This window comes from Pelophylax lessonae (genome assembly GCF_965119305.1).
Source record: "Pelophylax lessonae genome assembly, chromosome: 1".
In the NCBI taxonomy this organism is placed as follows: Eukaryota; Metazoa; Chordata; class Amphibia; order Anura; family Ranidae; genus Pelophylax; species Pelophylax lessonae.
The window spans coordinates 375,943,484-375,961,573 of record NC_138768.1 but is presented as its reverse complement, the minus strand read 5'-3'; the positions used below and the strand labels follow the sequence as shown (position 1 = coordinate 375,961,573).

Here is an 18,090-nt window from a genome sequence, read left to right as displayed (position 1 = left end):
CTGGGATTTTTTTTAGGAGGTGGTCAGATGACAGATGTACAGTTATGGGCAAAAATATTGGCACCCCTGCCAGATAATGCACCACTTCACCCCGAAAACTGTTCAATTACAAATGTTTAGGCATTCTCATGTTTATTTCTTTTGTTTGTATTGGTAGGAGACAAAAAAGTGGAGAGAAAAAAAAAAAAGCCAAACCTGACACATTCCCACAAAACTCCAAAAATGGACTGGACAAAATTATCGGCACCCTCAATTTATAATTTGGCAGCACACCCCTTGGAAAAAATAACTGAAATGCATTGCTTCCTGTAAAAATCAATGAGATTCTTACATCCGGATGAAAAATAGGGCATTCATCCGTTCAAAAAACGGACATTGACGGAAGCTGATGAAAACAGATGTTAACGGATGATCATCCGCTGTCATCCGTTTTTCCATAGAGATGCATTGATGTCCGTTTTTCATCCGTCAACGGATGGATGAAAAACAGACAAATGGACCTGTGTGTGAAAGGGGCCCAACAGGTCAGGTTTAAAGTATTACCTTGGGGAGATGCAGACTAGAATACTGCAATCACTGAGCAGCAAATGATATCACCTGTGATGTATTTCAGTTATCTTGCAAACCTGGTCTGTTAGAGTGCCCTGAGGACTGGAGTTGAGAAACACTGCTCTATGGGATTTAAAAGCATTACTGGCAAGTTTAGTACTCTCCAGCACTTTGTCTTAAACCAGCGAAGGGGGGGGGGGGGGGGGGGGACAAACAAGCGGAGCTTCCCCTTTTGGGTGAAGCTTGGCTTTAAAGTAAAGTCAGTTGTCCTCATCTGCAACCTTGTTCTGCGAAAGTGGCGCAAAACACTAACAAATGGATCAGCAGGTGAGCCAGAAAACAAGGATAGTATGACAATGTACAGTGAAGGAAGCCTTCAGGTTTAGTTTAAGGACCTGTTCACATCAGAACACAGTGAAGGAAACCCATATTCCATGCGCATTTCCAGCACCATGTTTAAAACGAGCTGGTGTCGACTGGAGGCTGAGGCTTCCTGTATTGATATTTGGTGCGGTTGTAGGCTCCTCTCCCAATTCTGGCAGAGCCTATTTACGTCTTATAATTCTATGTGCATTTCCAACATCCAGGCAACTCCCGAAGTCACCCTGCTGTCGATGATCCCTGGGTCCATTTCTAAAATCGAAATGCGATTCAGTTGTGAACCAGCCCAAACAACATTGAAGAAGGGGGTTGATTTACTAAAACTGGAGCATGCAAAATCTGGGGAAACTCTGCATATAAACCAATGAGCTTCCAGATATTTCTTTTGTCAAAGCTTAATTGAACAAGCTGAAGTTAGAAGTTGATTGGCTACCAGGCACAGCTGTACCATATTTTGCGCTCTCCAGTTTCAGTAAATCAACTTGAAGGAAAAAAAAAAAAAAACATGCATTACATCACTACAATATATGCACGTTTCTATGTTGAAACCAGTTAAAGGTCCTGCAAATACAGATAAATACCTGTTGATCTTTCAGAAATTGACTTCTAAGTACTGTTGCGGACCGGAAACACAGACTAAATAGTGTCAGAGCGGCCCAATTTTTTTTTTGCTAAACTGCTAAATTACTTCCACTCTCCTCACTTCTACAACACAGACACGAATGATTCTGCAGTTCAAGAAAAGAACTGAGGGGCCAATTAGTTGTTGACAGATAATACAGTCCCTGGAATTCATAAAGGCTAGCGCAGACAGATTTTGTGAACAGGTCGCTCATGCATTCCTTAAAGTGGTGCCGAATTCGCCAAATTCATATATTCAAATTATCATCCTGAACTTCGACCTGAATTTGACGCATACTGCACCACTTTTAGCATCCCCGCAAGACACTTTTGCAAAATCTGAATGCGTCAGTTTCTCTCTTCGTACGCCAAAAGAGAGTTGGTATTAATAAGCTCAACTTTAAAAAGATAGGAACTAATCTGTATTTAATTTTGAATTTGGTGCAGTCATCACACCACAATGTAAAACTGGCGCATTTTAGAACTACCTGAACTGAGTCGCTGTCAGAACCAAAAGGGTCACAAATGCTTCATGAATTTGGTGCAAAACATTAGCAAGAGGCATTAATGACAGAAAACTGGAGCTCAAGCTTTATTGACTCCCCCCTACCCCCCAGTATCTACAAGACCACTATGAATTTACAACATAATCAACGGGTATTTTTTTCTTAACAGATAAAACGCTTTTAATGGTATATTTACCACCCCAACAGGTAGCAAACAGGAAATTTATCATTAGGGTTTACATGCACTTTAATATACAGCAAAGCTTGCTTAAGGCCCCTTTTACATGGGCTTTCAGATCCGATCCGCCTCTCAGTTTTTCAGGCGGACAGGATCGGATGCTCTATGCAGCCCTATGGAGCTGCAGATGTCAGTGGAGACATCTCTGCTAACACCCACTGCTATCCAATCCGGTCTGTGAAATCCGGACAGATGGAAACCCTTTTTTCCATCCATCTGGAGGATAGGATCGGATGAGAACGGACAGGCGGTCCATTCTCATCTGATCTCCCATAGAGGAGAGCGGGGATCTGACAGCTCAGTCTCTGCACACAGAGCGGAGATAGAACTGTCATCCGCCTGCTCAGCGGGGATCGGCGGATCGATCCCCGCCCAGCAAAACGGACTCCGTTAGGCGCACGCCGCCCGTGTGAGAGGAGTGTCTCACTTTTAAAAGACACACACAACTCATTTGGTTTAATAAAAACAATAGGTCCCTCATCTCCAAGCGGATATACCCAACCAGACTGCCATTTCAATGAATTGTGTAGAAATTATGATTAATTTAAAAAAGCAACTTTTATGCTTTTTGTATTTAGCTCAGGGACTGCCTGTCTTTAGCTAACCCTCCTTTTTCCATCATCCTAAGCAGAACAAGTGAGCTCCAATTTTGGAGCAAAGTTGTACCAGGAGACACAATGAGGCTCTGTTCTCACTAGTGCGACTCCAAAGTTGTTCAACTTTGATGCAACTTTCTTGCAACTGTACACTCTCTGGGACTCAAGTTGCAGGAAAGTCGCATTGAAGTAATACTGGAACCTTTTCTAAGTAGCAAACATTGGAACGGGTGCCACTGAAATCAATGGGCTGCAACTTGTCATGCGACTCTGTCCAAAGTCACACTAGTGGGAACGGAGTCTGAGGCACGCAAGTCAACCATTTATGAATATCTATAGTCAAGGCTAATCGAAAGGCATACATTTAATCCATCCTTTCCTAATGATTATATGCCCATTGGATGTGTACAAATGAAATACACAGAGAATAAAATTAGACCCAACATGGGCTGACAAGGTTGAAAGGGAAGCTTTAACAATGCAAAGCCAAGTCTGAACTTACACAATTCGAAATGTCTCGCAATACTGACACCCACTGGGTTCCTTGATACAGGGCCTAGAAGACCAGAAGATTAATATACATGACAAACATACCTCTTCTTCATATTCTGAGCTGCTTCCTTCACTATCAGATCTGGGAGCAACTTCATAGCTGTATCACATACAAAGAGGGAGAGAAAAAAAAAATACTAAGTTTGCATTATGCCAATTAGACTGAAAGTGAACAAAAAAATAGATTAAGGGCCCTTTCACACGGTTGCTCGGATAGGGTCAGCTTGTAAGTTTTTTAGGCAGACCCGATAGGAACATCAATTGTCATCTATGGAGCAGCGGCTGTCAACGGACATCCGTTAACACCTGCCGCCATCCGATCCGATCTGCCAAAAACAGATGGGGAGGAATCTGTTCCCATCCACCTGGTGGATCAAATCAAATTGCCGTTGGGTGTACAAGAACAGGTGGTCCATTTACATCCAACCACCTATAGAGGATAGCGGGCTGTGTCTATGTTCGCTCTGCATAAGCACGCGGACAAGCAATCCGCCTGCTCAGCAGACAGATTCCCTGCTGCCCCACGTGAAAGGAGCCTGTGTGAACCTTCTTCTTTTGCATTTACCAATAAAATAGTAAAATAATATGCTTTAGGAAAAAACAAAAAACGTATGATTGAAAAGAGAGAAACATTTTCAAAACAAGAAAGGAGGAAATGATCATTATAAAATGATCTACTCACCCTGGGTTCATCTCCAACCATGTCTCCAGCTGACTGGCTTTAGGTGCATCTGGAGCATGGAGCACTTTCCCTGTCTCTGTGTGAATAACCTTTACAGGCAGGTCGCTCATCTGACTGCTTTCATCTATAAGCTAAGTGAAGGAAACACAAATCAAAATTATTATTATTTTTTTTTTTTTTTTAATACATACAGCATTCAGAGCATTCCCAGTGGATCAAACATCAAATTTATTATTTTTCAGTGAATCCATAGAAATAAGTATGATTTATAAAATAAATCTTCGTAATAAAAAAAACAAAAAATAAATAAACTGTATTTTAATGCTTAATTCTACTGCAGTATTTATGGTGTCTAAGCAAATTAGGTTGTTTTAAAGATACGTGCTTCTATGCAATACAATATTTTAGTATAATGTACATTTAGTTTGTCCATATTATTGCAGGGACAAAAGGTAATTGGATTATGGTAATGGCAGTCTAGTGGCCCTGGAGTGTTTAGAGATTGGGGGGGGGGGGGGGGGCACGCACATCTAAAATAATTCTGGGTATGCTTTCTATTTCTGTGTTTAGACACTGTAGTAGTCTTCACTACCCAGGGAGGAAGCCTGAACTGACATTTGATCACTACAGATATATAGAGGTATGAAGGAGAATGGAAGAAAGTCAACATTTGCAGACCTGTGAATTTGCATGGCCATATTTATTCAATGAATAGTCTTGCTGTTCCCTGGCTGTCCAACCAGCAAGCTGGAGTGGGATGTTTTTATTCAGCGTTCCTGGCCAAGCTGTGATACTTGTTGCAGTGGAGATCATGGATCTAGCATGAATCTGTCTGTAAGAGGTGTCTTGGGCTGATTGGCTATACAAAATGACAAATCCTTTGGCAAGTAAAACAAAACCCATATATATGTATTTCAATGGTGCATTAGTGGCTTGTCTGAAAAGCCATGAAAACATACCCTCGTTTTTGGATAAAAACAGCATCTCCAGAACACCGCACACTTAGCATGCAAATACCAACATTTCTGCAGTTCTGAGCTTACGGAATATCCCAGATACATTCTTGTGAAAACAACTTGTCACTCACAAGAAGATGATGTTAGCACACTTCAGAGTACTGGGTTGACATTATTGTTTATCCTTGTTATTTTATTGCTTTGTAGTGTTGCTTGATCAAGTTAGGGGGAAAATGCTCCTGTTCCCTCCCCTTTTGGTGAACTAGAGCTGGGCAGAGGGAGAGAAAAAACAGTGTCCTGGTTGAGATAAAAAGGCAGAAACTACCTTGGGCAAGAACTATGGCCTAAGCCTCCATACCCCCTTGTTCTTATGCACAGGTGAATGGATGAAGAAAGTCACTGGTGAATTGGCAAGGGAAGCTTCATAGGAGATCCCCTGTATAAGAGACAAAGAATAAGAGGCCAGTGCCCTCTAAAACTGAATAGAAAGGAGAGAAACCTGTCCCTCAATGGTGCAGAGAATCAAACGCTGGTCCATATCTAGCTGCAGGAAAGAGGATTTGTCCCATGGAAAAACTCCTGCTGTGAAAGCCCTGAGACTCACATCAAGTAAAGTAAGCCTTCCACATACAAAGATAAACCCTGAGCAAAGTAGACTTCCTAGGTTTGAGCATCAAAGGATTCAGAGACTCAGAATTCCCGTCCCTCACAACTAGGCTTCAACAGCCAGGACAGTAAAGCTGGCAACAAAACAGCAGGATGACAAATCGGATCTTGAGACAGAAGATCCTGACACGCTGACAATATCCACCAAGCTCCTGCTTTGAGTCCTACTACGTCAGTGTACCATATTCACCTGGGTCAGTCTGGAGCAATCAGCTGCCCTCGATCCTGTGAATCCGGCGAGGAAGAAGTTTCAGGGAGAGAATGCATTGATCCATGTACTTGGCCCACCAGAACATCCACTGCTTCCGCCAGAGAATCCCTGTACCTAAATACAAACCTGCCCGGGTTATTTTTGAACCTGGAGGCCAGGTGGCCTATATCTTGAGCCCCCCACCTGCGATACATGCATGCCAAAATTACTTGAATGTACACAGCGGACAAGACTGAAACATACATTTCAATCTACCTATCTTGTGATGGCAAAACTTCTGGCTTCTCCGTGATGGTTGTAGTACACCACTGCAATGGAGTTGTCCAACTAAATTGGGATCAGATGAGCCCCCAAGCAGAAAGGTCCAACATTGTAGAGACAGTCAAATTCCTGAAAGCTCCAGGATGTTTAATGGGAGATGAGATCCTTTCAACAACTAAGTCCCCTGCGCTGACAAGACGCCCAGGATTCCTCCCCAGCCCAAAAGGCAGCCACCATGATAATGTCCAAAAGATCTAAAGCTAAATTCCTGAGTCATCAAGATACCAGACCAACTTGTGCCACGGTGACAATGTTGTTCTGCGGATGTTGAACGGCTTCTGGACCGAACAGTTCCAACTCGAGATCGGAGTCTGAAGTGTCCCATTGGGAGGAACACTCTGGGCTAAGCAGGCACAGAGCTCTAGAGAAGGCCTCCAGCCGCTTATTGCTTGGGTTTCTAAAGACAGATGCATGCTCTCCTGAAATTGTAAGAGCTTGTTAAACACAGGACATATCAAGATCCACAAAGGGAATAAACTACCTCTGCAGAAAATTCACACAGAATAGATACAAGGCTAATAGGCACTTATTGGAAGAAAACTTATCAGGATACTTCCAATCATGTGAAATAGTTGCTGAGGCAAAGTCTTTGCATTTTTAGGAGAGCTAAATCATCCACAGCAGGAAAAAACAGCATTGGTAGAAGCAAAAAGCTGATCCATTAATTTTAGAGTTGTGCACACTGCATCAATAAGAGGTGGAACAGTCTCCTTTATTTTGGGACAAACGGCAATAAACTATAACTCCTCAGGGGTGAGCTCATCAATCAGGAATAATACTGACCTAGATTCAAGGAGTTTCTGCAGCTGACGACTCTGAAGCTGCTAGGGCCACAGGGAAATTTGACAAAGAATCTGCTGGAGAGGGTGCATCCAGCGCCTCTGTTCAAAATCAACAAATAACTGGATGATTTGGGCCATAAAGTCTTGCAAAAAAAAAAAAAAATCAGCCAAAACTGCAGAGGATGCTTCCACAATCAAATGGAACGAAAGAACTCCCAAGGACAAAATAGACTTCAAGCGCAGTGAACATCCTAACTTCAGACTGCAGACATTGGGACACTTATTATGGGTGTTTCAAGCGGCCCTAGAAATGTTGGTAGAACCCAGTACAGTGGGAATGTCCCTTCCATGTCTAGAATCACATGTATTGCGTCTGAAGTAAACCTATAGGCTCAGGTTAGGAGGCAAGGCCTAACTTAAAGGAGAAGTTGACCTTTTGTAACATGTTACACCAGTATTCAGGGTGCAACATGTAACATGTTACTGTTGCAGCAGCCCCCGCTCTGCCCACCACGTCATTTAATCACAGAGGTAGTGGGAGAACTAGAAGTGCCGCTATCCTTTGCAGGTGACAGCTTTTAGTTCCTAATGAACTAGCAGGGCGCTGTTGAGCGCTCGAGGTAGTTCATTGATGCGTACTGTCATTATGTACCTGCCTGCCCATACAAGGTAGGAGCAGACAGATACAATGACAGTCTGTAAGAGCCTGAGATTGCATCTGCTGATCGCTGGTGCAATGCTTTGCAGGCTCCTAGTAAAAAAAATTAAAAATGCACATTTTGTTTTTAACCTTAAAAAGTATTTTTGTGCTGAGCGAACCCCTGGATGCTGCATATTGACAGTTGGAATACACAACCGTGAAGCAACGGATATACTAATACCAATGTTATGGTTTGAGTATTTTAATGGCTTCGTATTTTTGCAAATTTTCGATTTAATGTTTATTCACAATTAGTTGCATTTTATTTTCTTAATTTTTTTTTTTTTTTTTTTTTTTTACAAAAAGGGGAATTTATCCTTTAATCATGAAACTTAGCTGGTAGTGGGTGTGGGGCACATGGCCAAAGGTCACTAAAGTAACTGTAGGCAGGCAGCACGAACAGATCGAAAGTCAACAAGGCTCTCTGCAAGCAGAAGCAGCAACAGGGGGATGCTCTCTCAGTGCTGTATGGCAGAAAATAGAAATCAAACCCAGTCCTAGAGTATTAACCCCCTTCCTTTATTGGCAATAACCATCAAGAATAAAGGGACCCAGCAGCATATGTAAAGAAGGTAGCTCCAGGTGCCTGGCCCAATTGCCTTAAGTGAGTTTTTGGGGATAGGGAATACGCTGAGGTAATTGCCAGCACTTCTGGACTTAGAAAGCATGCCATAGATAATTTTTACCAAAACAGAGTGGAAAGTGTCACACACAGAATGTAGGGAGGTCACTTCCAGGCTATTCTTGCAATGTCCAGTCCAGCGGAGTCTGACTGCAGTACTCCAAAAGCTAGGCTGAAGATGATAGCTGCATTTAGAGAGTGAAAACTCCAACATTAATGTAGATGTAGAGCAGAGTCTTGATTAAAGAAAAAAAGTGTAGCAAAAAAATAGAATAGTCTTTAACACTGCAGAGCTGAGTTACAATTGTCCATCATTCTAGGCCAGTAGCAAAAACCTGAGGCATGCTCACAGAGGAGGGGTTTTTGTGGCTGGCTTACAGTACTTTGGTTTGCCAGTGTCCTATTCTCTGCAGAAAGACTTCCTGTGTCCCTCAATGGACAAGAATGACCTCCTGCTTGCCTTTATCAGTAAAGAATATACAAGTACTGTACTGGAGGAAACCTGGGTGGAGTTGATTTTTGCTATAGCCTCCTTTAATATGGCTGCCAGACCTCTGCAAAGGCATCAAGCGATATGGGGGTCACTCTCGAAACATTCAGCGATTTTCAAGGACAGGACTGAATAAGAAATGTAATGTTTTAAGTTACATTATGCTCCCTTCAACTAGCATGGTGTGTGTTCAAATCTGTATTGGATAACCTACAAAATTTAAGGAACCTTTCTTTTATAGTTGACAATTTTTACACAGAACCATCCAATGTAGTTTAAGCCAAAAAAAAAAAAAAATGTAAAATATTTGAATTATAGGCAAAATATTTTGTATAGCTTTAGTAATATTGATTGGCAACATGCCAGCACGGTACCACCATCAATAGGGTTAAAAAAAAAAAAAAAAAAAAAAGTGCATTGCCCAATATAAAATACTCACATACACCTACAAAGTTTGATAAAAAACATTGCTAAGAGGCACCAGGTGCATCTAAATCCGTAGTCTTTTTTTTATATAATAGAACAAGATGGAACAGCAAACAGATTTGTAATTTAGGTTATTTTAATGGAATAAATGTTTACAATTGCAATACACTGCCATGGCAAGAGCACAAGTAAAGCGTACCTCTCCATCAGGGCCAAGGCCAGATCCCATCGCTTCAGCGGTCTCTTCAATCTTCTGTAACAAACATTACAATTAAGTCAATTTATGTGAAATCAACCAGTGTATGTGTGAGTGAGACTTTATGAATCAATCACGTAGTAGGAAGGACTTGTTAACCCTATTTTCTAAAAACTTTTTTTAATCCCACCACTGGAAGGCGGTACACTAAACGAGTATTAACCATTCTACTAGAACACTTTACGGTTCACATTTCTCACTCAGTTAAGCACCATGCAAGCCAGGAATTCTGTGGGTAACATAAAATTCCATTTTATAGAGGGGCTCTCTTGTCTTATGTGCCTCCATAAAACTGATTTATTTTACTTATAGAACACAGTATTACAGACAATGGAAACATCCCAAAACCAGGAAAATGGAAGGTAAAAGAACTTAAAGCTGAACTCCATCTTTTGATATACAAACTAACCATTTCCCTTACTAACATGTGAGTTCGCTATATGTGCGCTATAAACTGTATGTATCAGAGGTTACATACAGCATACCGCACTGCGGTATGCTGGTTGTAGCCACAGCTGCATACAGTTTTATACTGCACATCCAGAGGCCTCAAAGGTTAGTGAGAGACATTGTTCATTTGGGCCAAGCTGACCCAAACAAACTATGCAAAGGATATCAAAAGATGGAGTTCAGATTTAACGCAAACTGCAGTGTCTAGCTAACCACTGCCAGAAACTGTTGCACTTGAATTATCCAATCGTCTGCACGATTGTGTTTTCAAAGTGAAAAGGATTTTGCTTTTTACATGACTGAATAACTAAAGTGATTATTTGCTAAATTTGGATCAAAGATTCTCAACTCTTAGCTTTTTATCAAGACAGGAAGGCTTGTTAATTTCTGTAACATTTTAAAGGGGACTAAACCTTCCCATCCTTTACAGCCAAAGAAGCTGCCATCTTAAACTCTCTGATCTGCAGTTGCCATGGTTCTCCATGTCTGATCATCTTTGACACGTTAATTGGTGGCTTGACAGTTCAGTTGAGAGCAAACCTACACACACTTGTAACTATAACAGTTATCATTCAAAGCATGTCTTGAATGCAACTGTTTTGGTAAACTGTTAAAGTGGTTGTAAACCTCAGACATGAAATATGAACAAAGCACATGCTTCTGTATTGTGTACTTGTTTCCTCTCTGCTGCCTCCTTTCTCTGTTATTTGCATAAGTGACCTCGAACAGCTTTTCCAGACTCCAAGAGATAATTTGTGACATGGGAGGAGGGCTCCAGTACACAGCCTGTGATTGACAGCAACAGCTGTGCATGTTCCCTTGTACTGTGGGTGGGGGGGGAGAAATCTCTCCTCACTGAACTCAGCAAAGGGAGACTTCCCTGCCCCCTGCTTTTCAGAGCCGTAGAGCTGGGAAGGCTGCAGATAAGGTGGTGTATTTTCTGTAGGAGTTTCCCTGTGTATCACCTGATACTAGTCACTTCACTGCACTTTAAAGGTAGGCCATAGACTATGCGATTTTCTTTCCTGCAAGCATGCTGGTGGTGATGGGGGGCACAAGAAGCCATCCTTGTAGAGAGAATAGGGCAATATTCACATGCTAGGGATCCAACATGCTGGTTGTACCCAAGTCAATCAATGGATTGACTTGGATACAATTAGCCTGCCCATATATGGATCAAATCTCAGCTGGTCCCTACTGAACCAGCCAAGAATTGAATCATCTATGGTCAGCTTAAATAAGTGGGTTTAGATCCATTTTAACATCCATAACACCAGAGGTAAATAAGGGAGGGTGTACTATAAAATGAAACTGCCATTGTATACTAGTTTTTATTGTAAGTAATACATGTTTTATTGTAGTGTCCAGTCTGCATCTGTGCTTACCTTCTTTTTTCTCCTCTTCTTTTTCTCCTTGGCAGCTTGTGCTTTTTTGTGCTCCCACACCAAGCTGGTGAGGTTTGCTACATACTCATCAGTTTGTTGGAGCAGATAGGCCAGACGGCGATCTTTTTTCTGATCAATCAGTTTTCGGTATCCTTCTTCATCTTCAGCCTATTAAAGAAAAAAAAAATACCACATTCATCTTGTATATAAACTAAAAAGAAAGCATTATTCTGAAACATTTCAGACATCCATAAACACCGGCACATTACTACATGTCAGAGATAAGAGCATCTTCAAAGCTATAAAGATGCGGAATAAAGAGTAATTTTCAACAGTGTTTAGGACGAAAGAATAAAAGCATTTTAAACTTTTTTGTAAAATGGTTCTGTGCAAGATCAAACACAGAATGTATCTGGAAAGTGTCAATATGAACATGCTTAAAGTCAGTACTAGCCCAGTATATAATGCAGCAGTCTGCATAAGCCCGCCACCTCCCCCTCACTTAACATTCCATTTCTGTTAAAATGTTTGCACTTATCAAGAACAACACTCTCCAGATTGGCAATCCTGGCAGGTGTCAGCACTCTTAAACCCCCTGCACAAGAAAATGCTGCATTTAAATCTGTATGGCTTCTCGCTCTTTTTTTTTTTTTTTTTTTTTTTTTTTTAAGGAATTTGAGCATAACTCTATAATAGCCAAAGATTTCATGTGCATTGCAGCTTTTAGATCCACATTCTAAAGCATTGTTCAGAAGAGCCTTAAAATGCACAAATCCAATTTTCAATGCAAATGCACTTTACTGGCACCACCTGCCTCCTAGCACAGAAAGACTATAGGTGGCAGGAGCTTGGATGCAGGCAGCTATAGCTGCCTACTGTCCTTTGTTGATAGGAAGCAGGTGGCACTATTGGCAGCATTGACTGCTCAGGGTTGACATATCAATAATAGTGTGCAATCAGTGGGTGGCCATTGTTGGTTACATTTTATTGATGTTAACAGGTCAGCCCTTAATGAACGAGTCACTGTGCACAGAACAACAAGCCTTTAAGTAATTTATGAATTCTTAAATAGAAGGCCAGCCATTCTGTGCATGCACGGCCAGAGATTAATGACTTTGTCATAGTGGACATGTGTTCATGGTTGCTAGGGTTAGCGTTCTTTGTTTCTAGGATGCAGGCAGCTCAAGCTGCTTAGCATCCTAGCAACCAATAGTGTGATGTACACTTGCGTTTACCTGCATACAAGTATAGGGACAGCATGCGATGCAGGATCTTGTCGACATATATATATATATATATATATATATATATATATATATATATATATATATATATATATATATATATATATATATATATATATATATATATATATATATATATATATATATATATATATATACCTAAAGCCGAAGTAAAGTCTGCAAAATACTCTATGTCCCAGTGATGCAGCGGTTCGATCCATCGCTGGTTGCAGACATCTCCCTGGCCTCCTTCCAGATGCCAGTTTTTCTGCCTCTTAGTTAGCAGGCATGATATGACCCCCGGCACATACACACTGGAGTCATTTATCCAAGCATGCAAGCACTGTGCCAAGAATGCTTGTTGAGCTGTGCATGTACTAGTAGGCAGAACATTAAAAAAAAAAAAAAAAAAAAAAACACTGCGGAAAACACTAGTGGGTTTCATGAAGGGTTTATTTACAAGGGCGCTTAGCCAAGTGCAGCAGTCAAAGCCATTTGTTTCCTGCACTTAGTTCAGTAGTATTGAAAAAGTTAAAATGTCTCTGGCCACTGCATGGGGCTGAGTGCCCCGGTGAATGAGCCCTAAGGATATACTTTACAACATTTATTGAACACTTCTAAGTTGAGCTCTCTTTTAGGAAACCATTAAAATGTGCCAGTTTCTCTGTTAGGAGCAATTAATAGATCCTTTTAGATGACTCCATTTTAGATTCATTTAGAGGACTTTGCTCCATAGTTCTACATGGCAGTCATTATTTCAAGTAGCACTTAAAACCAAAAGCCGCATAGTATATGTACAATAATAGTTTTCAGTTAAAAAGAGATGTACTTACCATAAGTCTTCTCATTCTTTCCTTCTCAATTCGCTCCGTCTCCTTCTTCTGTTCTCTTTCAGTATTTGCATGCCATGTAGCAACAGCTTTGGAAAGTTTTTGGATTTTGCCGGTGACAGATCTGTGGTATTCTTTAAAATCTTTTGCATGTTGCAATATACTGTTGAGATATTCCTACAATAAAAAAAAAGATATTTATATTTCTTGACAACAAAGAAATATTGAAGGCTACTTACTTAGTATACATAACATTTCACAACACACATGTACCTCCAATGACTACCAAGGACTACTATAATGATTAAAAAAGTTCTAGATATAGATATTTTATACATAGTCACATTGTCCAGTTTGGATAAATGTAACTATACATATACCCTATTTGGAAGATGCCCCTGGAAGCTGGAAATCACATAAGTAGACACCGCTACCCCAAAGATCTCCATGTGCTTCTAGGTCCTGCTGCATTTTAAACATAGGTCGGACACCTGCTTGGCAAGGACCCCATTCAGAGATGTGGGGGAGAGTGATATCGCCGCCTAGCCTCTCCACTTTGTTCAATCAGAGAACACATTGAATTGCGAAAATGCAAAGCATTCTCATGCCGAGTGGTATGTGGCAGGGCGGCCGCTCAGCGAAGGGCCTGGAAGCTAGTGGAGATCACTGGAGTAGCGGTGTTTTCTTCAGTGATTTTCAGCTTTCATGCTATCAGCCAGGTATGGTATATACATAGTTACAGTGGTCCAAGCTGAATCAATGTAACTATGTTTATAAATATCTATACCTGAAATTCTATTAAAAAGGTACTCTGATACTTGGGGAGTCTCTTTAGCACAAGTTTTTACTGAAGAGTCACACGCTTTTCCAGTTGAATCATGGGTGAAAGCGGTTTATATCTTAGGTGAAAATATTGATAAACGGACACCTAGAAGTTCCTTGTACATACCTGTAGAAGCTTTCAGTGTCTGTACTCTGACTCCCCGGGCAAATTTCAACACTACTTAATAGCATCTCCCTCCTCTTTCCCACTTCCTCCAAAAACCCCATACATTCCTATTAGTTCCTTACAATGATGGGTTTCCTTTATTGGCCAAAGGATTGTATGGAAGGTCCATCAGGGGAAGCAACAGAAATTGGACAGCATGACCCAAACTTTGTAAAAATAAATGTGCAGCTTTCTAGAAAGGAAAGTCACACTCACCATCAGTTCAATAAATTAGCAGAATATTCCATATGATCAATCTAAACACCTGTCTAGCAAGAATTATTCCTCACTTGCTAAAAACACTAATGCTGACAGTAATGTGAACCATTGCCCCTTTAGCGTGTTTTTGACACATTTAACATACATTTAAAACACATAAAAAAAATGCACTCAGATGCCCTCTAAGGCTGCATTCACACTTGAGCGTAGCGTTTTTTACCGCGATTTTACCGCGATTTTTACCGCGATTGTACCGCGATTTTTTCAGGCGTTTTTCATTGACATCTATCAAAAACGCTGGTAATCAGCCCAAAAAGAAGCTCATGTACTTTTTTCAGCTACAGGCGTTTTGCAAAACGCTCAGATGTGAACAGGGGCCATTTAAATGAATGAGGTTTTACTTGTTGGGCGTTTTGGAAGCGTTTTTGGAGCTGAAAACGCCCAGGTGTGAATGGAGCCTTAGTGTTTTTTTTTTTTGTTTTTTGTTTCCACCTCACTTATATTTGATTAATGTTTGTCAAACACGTAAATGTGCTACAAGCAAGTTTACAGTACATCACCATCGATTTAAATGGGAGTCGAAAAGCTTCAACTCCTCCCAGACTCGACAGAGCTTAATTTTTGCTGCACAGCGGTGTTAAGTGACACCAACACTACATGTTTTTTCTTTTTTTTAATAATTTATTAATTTGTAAAAACTATTTTTTTTTCAAAATGTGAACAACTCTGTTCGCTGTCCATATCATCCATTGTAGGTTGCTTTACTAGGTATTCAAGAAACAGCAAAAATGTGCCTCAAAGTCATGTTTTTAATGCCAGTATGAAACTGGGCCTTACAACTTTCTATGGCAATTTGTAGCTGGCTACAGACTACAGCAGCTGGATACAACACAACCTTTTTTCAGCAAGAAACCACTGATGTGCCATGACAATCAGCAGCTGCATTGTGCTGAAAGCTTGTGATTTTGCAGATTGCTCCAATTGCCGCAAAAAGTCAGTTGCTCAGTGGCTGAGCTACAAATCCCTAGAATCCCATCACCACTGATTTTTTTCATTGGCTGCAAATCATTTTTTTTATAAAAAATAAATAAAAAGCAATTCTGAATCCGCTACTGTGACATGGCACCCACAATAAATAATGATTGCATTATAGTCTTGGTGCTAAATACTCAAAGTAGTGACTATGTTGATAGTTCAGCTATGGCTTCATAATTAAACTTACCATATACAGTAAATTGTTTCTCATATTTGAAGTACACTTTACATACTAGATATACATCAGCATAAGGCAGTGGCTTGATGAACAAGGGAATCAATTTTTGTACAATATGTGCTGCCTTGCGCTCAGACTCAGATTATGGTCACTAATAGGTGCTCGCACAATTGCGAACATCTGGCAAAAAAAAAATTTAAAAAAAAAATAAAATTACCTGGTGCTTTTGTCTGCGCTTTCTTTCTTGTTCAATCTTTTGCTGCTTCTCCAACTTTTCAGTCATTCGGGCCTCACGTAGTGTCTGTCGCTTGCTTCTCTTGTAAGCTTTAGAGTTCAGAGCAGTCTCAAGAGTGGTATCCCGTCGCATGCATGCCACAACTTCCTGTCTCAACTGAACAGAAAGATGAAAGCAAGGTGGTGTTAAAGGAGGAAAATACTCAATTTAAACTATAAATACTTAAATAAGGAAGGCGTTTTTTTTTTTTTTTTTTGTAATGTTCAAAACTGGTTAGGTAAGACCATAAATAAAGACCATAAATAAAATTGTCCTATGAATGCTAATTCTGAATCAAAAGTAGTGAACCCAGAGCAAGTGTTGATATACTTTAAATACCAGTTTAGGCTTGGAACACAATCTCTGTCTTTCACTCACTGCTGCTCTTTCGAATTTTACATTTTAATGGCGCACCCCACTGAGCAGAAAGTATAATGGCTTTTGCTCAATTTAGTCTTAAAGATTATAAACTGGATGAGAACAGTTCATATCTCTATTTTTTTTTAACAAATAAAATGTTATTACACCATGCATCCATAAAACGTAAAGTTCATAACCTGCATGGTTGTTGGTACTCTAAAGGCCAAGTTATTAAAATAAAAATGTGTATTTTTGCAGAAAAAAAAAAGTGTATGTTATTCCCCCCACACCCCCGAAGGATCCCGCATCAGAAGATTGCGGGTGCAATGTCAGGCTCCTGCAAACAAATCCTTCAGCTTTCTGTCTGTACCGCCGTACAGGCTGTCAGTTTATAAGCTGCAGGGCTTTGTGAATGAGCTACGAAGGAGTTCATTGGCGCCATCACAGTTTAAGAACCCTCAAGCCATCTGCTGCTGCTGCGTAGATTGCACTTGCATCTTCTTCATTCACAGATTTCTGTGAAAGAGTGATGCAGCTGTGGGAGCGCACAGCCGCTCTGATTTTGAAATGTGAGAGTGGGTACGGGGAGAGTAAACCCTGTCTGCGGTCACAGGGAGGGTGGTGGGGGAATGGGGGAATTGCAGCATGTTAGACCCTAAATAGAGGCATGATGTTAACATGCTTCAAAAGTGAACTTATCCTTTAAATAAATAACTACAGACAAATAAAGCAAATTAAGTCTCTCTTGAGTGCTTTCACTGCGTGTAATCTGATCTCTACTGCTCTTCAGGTTTATTTTACAAAAGTGTTTGCTTTTTTTTGTTTTTTTTTACATTTAAGCTGGTGGCTGTAAATGGTAACCATAAAATATTTAAATTCTCACAATGAATTACATTTTTTTGTAATCCTGAACACAATAAAAAAACGTATTAAGGCCAATAAATGTATCTCAAAAGAACGTAAAAAAAAATTAAAATTCATATCTTAAAATTGATAAAAATACTAATATTCAATCTGTTAATTGTTTTAACATGGTTCTATCACTTGTACCTGGCGTTGGAAGTTTAAAAGTCTAAGGGCCTTTAACTCCACTGTGGCTTTGGTTCTCAGATCAGGTGGTAGTGAGCCAGGCAAATTTTCCAGTTCCTGGATCCTATGAGCAATACGAGCCTGAAGTCTGAAACACAGACAGACACTCAAGTTATTATAGAATAGAACATTTACAAATAATTAAAATGTTTGCCCTCCAACGAACAATCTGACAAAAATAAACCTCTGACAAAGCCAGACAGCTAAAAGAGATGGAAAAGGTGTGTGACAGTGCAATCTGACATCTCCCTATTATCAGGTCTACAGTGGGCCAAAAGATGTGAATATAAAGTATTTCATATTTACCTGATATTTAAAAAAAAAAAAACACAACAACAACATGTAGGCTCCCTCTGCCATAGTTCTTATACTAAAGCACACTTTACTGGTTTTATTGATGACTACATATTGATTTTTCTTGTGCTGTTGCCAAGTGTATTTGGTTAGCCTTCTGTACTATAAGTAAATGTCACTATGCAAGGA

General features: G+C 40.2%; 1 protein-coding gene across 2 annotated transcripts in view; it reads right to left on the bottom strand.

The window, feature by feature from the left end:
• Positions 1-18,090, bottom strand: part of SMARCA2 (SWI/SNF related BAF chromatin remodeling complex subunit ATPase 2) — a 300,239-nt gene that overhangs the window by 249,827 nt on the left and 32,322 nt on the right. For both annotated transcript variants that reach the window (XM_082242988.1, XM_082242989.1), the window contains exons 6-12: positions 17,569-17,695; positions 16,102-16,275; positions 13,468-13,641; positions 11,391-11,558; positions 9,499-9,552; positions 4,126-4,256; positions 3,486-3,543 (exon numbers count right to left, since the gene is read on the bottom strand). In XM_082242988.1, coding sequence (XP_082099114.1) covers positions 3,486-3,543; positions 4,126-4,256; positions 9,499-9,552; positions 11,391-11,558; positions 13,468-13,641; positions 16,102-16,275; positions 17,569-17,695 — 886 coding nt within the window. The remainder of the gene's footprint in view (positions 1-3,485; positions 3,544-4,125; positions 4,257-9,498; positions 9,553-11,390; positions 11,559-13,467; positions 13,642-16,101; positions 16,276-17,568; positions 17,696-18,090) is intronic.